Consider the following 9,790-nt stretch of genomic DNA (forward strand, 5'->3'; position numbering starts at 1 on the left):
ATGTGATTAAGAACTAACATACAAATGGATTTTCCATGCTTTAAACTGTTTGACCAAACAAATAACTTCAAGCTGTTTATCATACTATTTTACATGTCAAACTCTTTATCAAATTCACTTTTCAATACTAAACCTTTCTTTTATAGTCTTTAAACTTATATATTGTTAAAACCATGTCTACTACACATATAGTTATATAAATAAGGTTTGAAGGACTTAGGAGAGATAACCCACTTTACTTCCTGTCCTTGTTTGGTTGTGGTCTTAAGGTACCGGGTTGTTTGTCCGAGTGTCGTTGAATCCTTAGTTATATATTATGTATATATGTATAGATATAAAGACTTTTATCTCAGTTCAGTATGCTCAGTCACACAAACAAGTCTACTAATAAACTATAATAGGTATAGTTTAGGCTTATACTACTTACTACTTCTAGTTCAATGAAGCATACAAGAGTCAGTTCATTCATGCGTCATTACTTATTACTATGAGAATGTATATAACTATACTATGATGGGAACATATACAACTATACCATGATGAGAACATATACAACTATACTATGATGAGAACATATACAACGATACTACGATGAGAAACAACACATTACATACACAAATATACTTTGACATAAATGCGATCCACTGTATCGGAGCATGCCTTCATTGTCATGGCCCAAATTGTAACCAGAATCTCCTGGAGGGAGAGCGTGAGTTTGTGTATAGATCTATACTGGATTGACTATCCTACACCTTACTGCTAGCTGCAGCGGGACCTGCAGGTCTTCGGGTGCCAAATGTCATACCTTTTGACGACATACATTGTCTTATTTCATAGTTGATAATATGGTACAATTAATCATATAATACCTTAATATAAATTCGGTTTAAGGTAGTTAGTACAGCAGTAGTTCCTATAATACAACACTACAATACTACATTAATTTACCCTTTACATTTATTTTGTGATTACTTCACTTAAACATTAATGTACAAACTATATTTTGATAATGATAGTTACACTTGGGAAAATTACACACTTTTACAAGAAACAAACATACAAAACAGTTGTGCCTTGGTAGAAGGCTAGTTTTAGTAGAAAATATAGGATTTTCTAGGAGTTACAAACTTTTACACTCACCTACAAGCATTCAATACTTTTACTACAAACGTTTACAAACTCGTACTTCAAACAACAGTTCAAACATTTTGATACAAACATAGACACTAAATACTTATGAACTCACCAGCTTTAATGATGATAAACTCTTTCAAAATAACTTGTATTCTCAGGTCATCAGTAGATAGGTACTGATGCCTGCTGTTGAGGAGATGGAGTGCATTCAAGACTCATCTTATATTTTGATTCATGTTTTGGCGTCTTATATACTAAAGAACAAACTTGTATTAAAATTATATATTTAATGCAATGGATGATGTTGTTTACTTGTTTACTATTATACTGTGTTGTGATACTTTACATGATGTCCTCCGCCCCAGAACGTTTCCCACGTTCTCGGTTTTGGGGTGTTACAATAGTGCAGCCTATAGGTTTCTTGTGTATTAATCACATGTTGATGACATCCATAACCAAACCATCATGGAATCAACAGAGGCTGAATTCTTTGAAAATATTTTTCCTTTTAAGGATAAAGGGAAAGAGGTTACCTACTCTAGGAAAAGACCTTTAGATGATGGAGTAAATGATACCATGCCAGACAAAAGTTTACAATCAAATGAAGAGATTTCTTCTAAGGTTCAAGAAGAGAACTTAGAACCCAGAAGAAGCAAATGGGGCAAAATTGCCAAAGTTTTTGGACCTGATTACACGACCTATGGAAAGAGGAAATCAAAAGTGATATTGACTCCATTGTGCAAAATAACACATGGAAATTGGTAGATTTGCCACCTGGGCAAAAACCAATTGGCCAAAAATGGATATTTAAGAAAAAGTTTAGAGATGATGGTACCATTGAGAAATACAAAGCTCGTTTAGTAGCTAAAGGGTATCGTCAAAAGGAACGTCAAGACTTCTTTGACACCTATTCACCTATTACAAGAATTACATCAATTCACACATTAGTTGCAATTGCAACCATTCACAATTTGGAAATACACCAAATGGATGTGAAAACTGCCTTCTTGTATGGTGAATTAGATGAAGAGATATATATGAATCAACCTGAAGGGTTTGTGGTTAAAGGTCAAGAAAAGAAAGTCTGTAAGTTAGTTAGATCACTTTATGGACTAAAACAGGCACCAAAGCAATGGCATGAGAATTTTGACAACACATTACTCTATATTGGATTTAGAATAAATGAATGTGATAAATGTGTTTATGTCAAACAATACAAGAATGTTTGTGTCATAATATGCTTGTATGTGGATGATATGCTTATAATGGGTACTAATTTAGGTGATCAATCAAACCAAGAAAATGCTACACTCCTCCTTTTCCATCAAGGACTTGGGAGTAGTAGATGTGATCCTTGGTGTAAGAGTTCAAAGAAGACCATATGGTTACACTCTTACTCAGTCCCATTATATTGAAAGTGTACTCAATAAGTTTGGACACTATGATGATAAGCCGATTGTCACCCCATTTGATGCTTCTAGTCATATAAAGATGAATAAAGGTGATAGTGTAGCTCAGTTAGAATATACTCAAGTTCTAGGTAGCTTAATGTATATTATGAATTGTACAAGACCGGACTTGGCATATAATGTAATTAGATTGAGCCGCTACTCCCACAATCCTGGGAAAGATCATAGGTATGCATTAGTGAGAGTGCTTAGATATTTAAAGCATACAATGAATTATGGATTGCATTACACGAAATATCCTCATGTTCTTGAAGGGTATTGTGATGCAAATTGGATTTCCAATACTTCAGAGGCAAAATCCACAAGTGGATATGTGTTAACTCTTGGTGGAGCTGCTATCTCTTGGAAATCATCTAAGCAAACTTTGAATACTCGTTCTATAATGGAAGCAGAGTTTGTTGCGTTAGACAAAGCTGCTGAAGAAGCTGAATGGCTCAAAAGCTTCCTAGAAGGTATTACTCTGTGGCCTCAACCTGTTAATTTCATTGCCATACATTGTGATAGTATGGCTGCTCTTACTAGAGCGCAAAGTCATATATACAATGGTAAGTCGAGACACATTAGGCGTACACATATTACAATAAGAGACTTGCTAAAGAATGGAATCATTTCCATTAGTTACATAAAGTCATAGGAAAATATAGCTGATCCTTTGACAAAAGGCCTTAACAGAGAGCAAGTTCTCTTCACATCGAGGGGAATGGGCTTAAAGCCAACACAATGAGTCACCACTTGGCGGAAACCTACCTAGCAACATTGGAGATCCCATGGTCTAGGTTCAATAGGACATCTAGTTGGGGAAGACTCAAAGAAGCACCAACACAAAGGTATGCTCACTCCTATGATATTTATTTTGTGTTTTTTCCGTTGATGATATATGGATGAATTCTTTATTCTTAATAATGTTGATAGCTTTTATAATGGAATAATACGGATTATTCCAGATTAGCATTACCTATGTGAGATGGAAGTGAGGTCGCATCTTTGGGAGTTGGTATGGCTAAGTTCTCTAAAACTCTCATGAAGAAAGAATTGTTAAAGACCGAAATGAACACAATGGTAAGAAATAATCTATGCTTAGATATGATATTTGTGATACTTCTTGTTTTTATTCTACTATTAAAAGTGGTTAGTTCTAGACTCTGGTTCACTACCCACAAAGTAGATCCAAGTAGTACTCACTATGAAAGGTTCAAGTTTTACAACACCTATTCAGATGCATGTCATATCTTACTTCCCTTATCTGAATATCAAAGTTCACTTATTTTCTATTCAAATGTGGGTTATTCTTAGAGTTTGAATAGAAAATGTGGGGTATTGTTGGAACTTTGCTTTACAAATATACAATGTGGGACTTATCCCACATTGGTGGAAGAGAAAACTTTCTCCCACCTTATATGTCTTATCCCACTCACTTAAACAAACGGATCAAGTCATGGGTGAAGGATATTGGGCTTGGTTTGTGGTATTGGACTAGCCTAATTGGACTAAAATGGGCTAATATCAAGAGAATATTTAATGGTCAAAATACGGGCCTTGGGCCTTAGGGCTCTTGGGGTCTTCCTGATAAATTATATATATATATATATATATATATATATATATATATATATATAATTACGAAATTAATTTTTATTTTTATTAAATTCGTAATCACTAAATGACAGGTATTTGGAAGTTATTTTCGGTTTTGATAGTTTTTAACTGTCATAATCAATACCTATAAATACATGTTTTCTGTCATTTGGGAGGGGTTACAGAAACAATCACCACTAATTCTCTTCAAAATTCATTCTTCCTGAAGATGAAGGGGACATAAAAATTTCGACAGATTCAAGATTACTTCTTGGATTGATTGTTGTATCCTCTAGACAAATCCCTACCAGGGAAATTTGTGTCTTAGGACACTACAATTTGCAGGCCTCAATCTACATAATTTCTTTTTTGGGTTTATATTGTAAACATAAATCTTCAAGTATGTTTTCTATAAACTAATTCTTGTATATTACACACACACACACACACACATATATATATATATATATATATATATATATATATTCAATTTTGTTTGTTTTATTTCTATTAGTCTTGTTGATTGTATACTTGTGTCAAAACAGTCTAAGACATAAATCAAATAGTGAAGAACGGATCAAAATTTCATCATTAAAACACATGTGGAAAAGCCTGAGAAATTCAAAGGCTCAGATTTTCGTAGATGGCAAAAAAAGATGTTGTTTTATCTAACAACACTTCATGTTTCCAATATTCTCACTGATGATTCTCCCTCTCCTCCCACTGGGACAACTACTGCAGAAGGAGTAACACTACCCACTGCAACCCAATTGGCAGAAGACTAAAAGGCTGTGGAAACTCGAAACACAAATGAATATAATTGCATAAATTAGATTCTAAATGCGCTGGATGATTCTCTCTATGATATCTACTCTACCATCACTACTGTAAGAGAGATATGGGAATCACTGGAAAAGAAATATAAAAAAGAAGTGGCATGTTCCAAGAAATTCGTGATTGGAAAGTTCATGAATTTCAAGATGGTGGATACCAAATCTGTCCTCAAATAAGTGGAGGAAATTCAAGTCATTGCACATGATCTTGAAGTTGAAGGTATGGGTATAAACTCTAACTTTCATGTTGGTTCAATCATTGAAAAACTTCCTCCCTCTTGGAATAATTTCAAATTATATCTTAAACACTTAACTGATGACATGAGTTTTGAGCAACTTTTGTTGGGAATTCATGTGGAAGAAGATAACAGATTGAATGAGAAGGCAGATGCAAATTCCTTGGAACCAAGTGCAAACTTTGTTGGAGAAGCAAGTACTTCAAGGACAACGCAAAACAACAAGAAAGGGAAGCAAGGCCCCAAAAACTCCTCCAAAGACGGCAAAAATCATGGCCCAAACAAGAAGAATTTCAAGAAGAATTTTGTTCCATGCTATGTTTGTGGCAAAACTGGACACAAGGCCAAAGATTGCAGATTCAGGAGGGGTCAAGGAGGAAACAATGGAGGGAACAATGGAAACAATGGTGGTAATTCTGGTGGAGGAAATTCTGGTGAAGCCAACATGGTTGAATCACCAAATCAGTTTGTTGCAATGATTTAAACCAACATGGTTAGCAATTGTGTGGATTGGTGGATTAATACTGGAGTCACAAGGCACATTTGCAACTCCCGAACCATGTTTTCTACATACCAGAAAGTCTCGGATTCTGAACCAATGTTTATGGGGAATGGCTCTACTGCAAAAGTTAAAGGAAAGGGAAAAGTGAAGTTGCAACTGACTTCTAAAAAAGAACTTATTTTAAGTGATATTTTAGATGTTCTTGAAATTACTAAGGGGTCGTTTGATAGTTGTTGATTGGTTTAGAGCTGATTGAGTTAGAAATGCTGACTGAGTCCACATCTGACTGAATTTATGTTGTTTGATTATTTATCTGACTGATTGTGCTGAATGATAAAAATGACCATATTATCCTTATGTTGTCCTTTTGTGTTGGATAAAATAATTATAAAAATAAAAATTATCACATAAAATCCAAATTAAACATACATAATTTAAAATCCAAATACAAAGTGTAATACAATACCCAAATACACATTGTCATACATAATAAAAAAAGTATATCATTTAACGTGAACCATTTGAAAGTAACTGGGTAGCAATCTGGTAACGCAAAGTAGTCATATTCTCAACGGCTTCTGAACCCCATTCTAAGCCTTGTATGTTTTGACCCTCACTTCCTCCACCTTCCACATTAGGAGTAGCTATAGCGTTTTGTTCAAAGTTCGTAAATAGGTCATCTTGAATATCGTATTTCTTTATAAAATTATGGACTGCGACACATGCAATGACTATGTCTCTTTGCACTGTAAAAGGATAAGGAGCCACACATTTTAAAATTGGAAATCTCGTCTTCAATACACCATAAGCACGTTCAATGATATTTCTAAATTGTGCATGAGCATGATTGAACCTTTCTTCCTTAGTTAAAGCTCTGTTTCTTCGAAAATCGGCTAACCAATACCTAGTATTCCGGTAAGGAGCCATAAATCCATGGGTGTTGGTGTATGCAGCATCACAAAGGTAATATTTATCTGTAGATTGGTGACAAATTAATCATATAAATAATATAGATAATAAAATTTATAGAAAATTCAGAAGCCTGGTGGAGGGAATGGAAATTCAAAAGTCGGATTAAATGCAACTTCTTTCAAAATTTTAGAATCGTGTGCTATGCCCTCCCATCCAGCCCATACAAAGGTGAATATCATATCAAAATCACAAATTCCTATTACATTTTGATAACATTCACCTTTTCCTCTTCCCCTATAGCGAGTTTGTTCATCAACGGGCACAACTGCATGTACAAGTGTTCCATCTAATGCACCTAATGCTCCAGGAAATATGTTTTTTAGCCATCTATGTCGTTCCGAGGTATTTCTTGTTGTATTAGAAGATGTTGGTACAATAATTTCTCTTGCAAAACACATCATTGCTTTTAGCACTTCATGAAAACATTGATGAATCATTTGTATGGAGTGGTGGAATCTTTCTTTAACAGCTCGAAATCGTTCATTATGTTCTATAACATGTAAAAATATAGTCATCTTCTCTTCAACGCTTATTGTCCTACTACGTTGCAACCAATTTCTTTGAGTAAAATGATTACATAATAATACAAATGCATCTTGTGAAAGACGCATCATATCAAAACATTGTATAGGGCATCCGTGTATCAAATCTTGTCTATATGCATGCCCGGTTTCTTCCGATTCGTTAGCTTTTACTCTTTCAATGCTTTTTTTCTTTTTCGAACCAACATCAACCAATAGCATGAGAGTATAAGGAAACCTAAAAACTCACCTTCCTTATCCATATGTAACCTATTACATGTTAAATACAAATCACATAAATTTTATAACATAAACCATAAAATTAATCAATAACACTAAAATGGATGACATATAACTATATAACATAAAAATCCATAACATAAAAGTCAATACCAAATAACATCCTAAACATAACACATAAACAACCTAAACTTAAAAATCCCAAACATAACACATAACAACCCTACACATAATATAAATCCATAAAGCATAAAGACAAAAACATCCTAAAGTCATACTAAAGTCAACCAAGTAATCCAAAATTCTTTCCCGCACTTTTCACCCACAACTCACAAGTCAAAGACTCGAGGCGTAACCAAATTTTCCTGTTACCAGCATTTTCAGCGAACAACATAAGAGCAGTGATGTATTTCGGATCAGAATTTCCCCACTCCAAGCCTTTCAATTTTTCAATACATTCATCCATCTCCTTGTCAAGATTATTAGTTTGCGCGAACACCTGAGCCGCCTTCATAATTTCCTTGTCAACCTCTCTTATGTCATCATCCAGTGTGTCCGCGAGTGCATTTCGTTTTCCTCTTTTATTTTAAGACCGAGTAGACGAATCTCCACTTACATGTGATGCACTTGTAGGTGGGGGGTACTATTGAAGCTGAGGCGGGGATATCCATTTGAGGTGGAGTATCTACCATCTCGATATCCTCATAATCTTGTGTAGTAAAGACGTCTGCAGGATGAGGGAGTGTCGAAGATGGTCCCCAACTAGCAGCACCGGTCGAGGTCGCACCGTCAAACAACTTGGTGCATAGATCATGGTAAAGGAGGGGTGCATTTCTTAATTTCTCAACCATCTTGTTCAACTGTTTGAAAAAATGATTTTATTATTAAACTTTTTAAAAAATAATAATGTGTTTTAAATTAATTAAAATATTACCTTCGCCTTCGCTTTCCACTCTTCATCTGTCATTTGAAACGTGTTTGTAACAGGATTATAGAGATTCCCAGTTTTGTTTTTTAATTTTAACCAAATTGCATACTTGCTTTTCAAGTAGTCATAACGATATTTCAAATTTTTTTTCTCAACAACAAAGTCGTGTTCTTTTTTTTAGTTTTTCAGCTATTATATTCCATGAGGTACTTTTGAGACCACTACCCTCCCGACCGTTATTTGTTAATTCTTCGATACAAGCATCAAGAAAAGTTTTGTTCACAAAATCCGAAGACCAAGTAGCTCTACTTCTCTTTTCTGGCATGTCTAGGGAATAAATAAATGTTTAGCATGTTATGCAAGTATATACACATATTTGCACACATAAACACAAATATATATACAAATACAAAAAGATGTTACACAAATGTATACACCTATATATATATATATATATATATATATATATATATATATATATATATATATATATATATATACATATACACATGTACACAAATACTCACAAATATTTCATATTTATAAATATACAAAATTATTATGAGATAAAATAAAAAGTGTGATTAAGATGAAAAGATACAAAATGATAAAAAAAATTTTATCAAAAATAATAAATTGTTAATTTATAGTAACAAAAATACCACACTCTAGTGTCTTCAATATAATTAAAATAAATTATATAAACATAAGAGTAAAATCCATGTTTATTGTTGGCATTTTTAGCTTAAAATTGCTTTTTCATCCCAAGTATGGTAAAGCTTTTGTAGTACTATATTGTTTATTAAACAAGTTTATCACTAGTGAAAAAGATAAACACAAGAAAAAGAAACATGATTATTCAATCAAATGACATAAAAATGATGACAACCATACATCTTCAACAATTCATGACTAGTTGGCATTCACAAAGCTTCAAGAATTCATGTCTTTGAGATAGAAGATTGTCGGCTTTAAAGAGATACACTACCATAAAAATATATGGATAGTTCTGGACATTTTTGCCCTTGATTATGGGGTATTAATAGAAAAAACATTCATGCTTCCATGGAAGCTTGTCTAACAACAGCAAAAAGGTAACAGGAAAAAAAAAAGAATATTGTGCATGAGCATGATTGAAAGGAATAGAAGAACAGCGAAATCTTTTTGGTGTTGTATCAAGTGCAGGACAATTTTGCCCCTGAATACAGAAATAATAAGGACAAAAACGAAAAAAAAACCTGTTTGTTTTGTTGTTGTTAATCACGATGCTGTTGCTTTTGTTGATGTTGATCACGATGATGTTGCTGATCGTTCGTTGTCTCTTGCTTCGTCGATGGCGATAACGAGGGAAGGGACGAAACAGAATGTAGGGCGACATGT

General features: G+C 33.8%; 1 protein-coding gene across 1 annotated transcript; it reads right to left on the reverse strand.

Moving 5' to 3' along the window:
* Positions 1-6,256: 6,256 nt before the first annotated feature.
* Positions 6,257-7,996, reverse strand: LOC145068013 (uncharacterized). Its single transcript, XM_079015019.1, has 4 exons — positions 7,855-7,996; positions 7,493-7,512; positions 6,942-7,434; positions 6,257-6,723 (listed from the first exon to the last, which is right to left on the reverse strand). The coding sequence occupies exons 1-4, from the start codon at positions 7,994-7,996 to the stop codon at positions 6,257-6,259; spliced, it is 1,122 nt and encodes a 373-aa protein (XP_078871145.1).
* Between the last annotated feature and the right edge of the window lie 1,794 nt (positions 7,997-9,790).

Source organism: Lactuca serriola, chromosome 8 (genome assembly GCF_051521515.1).
Source record: "Lactuca serriola cultivar US96UC23 chromosome 8, Lser_US96UC23_V15, whole genome shotgun sequence".
In the NCBI taxonomy this organism is placed as follows: Eukaryota; Viridiplantae; Streptophyta; class Magnoliopsida; order Asterales; family Asteraceae; genus Lactuca; species Lactuca serriola.

Excerpts from the sequence above, each read along its gene's own strand:
- LOC145068013 (XM_079015019.1), bottom strand. The coding sequence starts at position 7,996 with ATGAAGGCGGCTCAGGTGTTCGCGCAAACTAATAATCTTGACAAGGAG. Across the intron at positions 7,513-7,854 it reads GTTGTTCGCTGAAAATGCTG|GTTACATATGGATAAGGAAG; the intron begins GTAACAGGAAAA and ends AACATGTAATAG. Across the intron at positions 7,435-7,492 it reads GTTACATATGGATAAGGAAG|AAAAAAAGCATTGAAAGAGT; the intron begins GTGAGTTTTTAG and ends GGTTCGAAAAAG.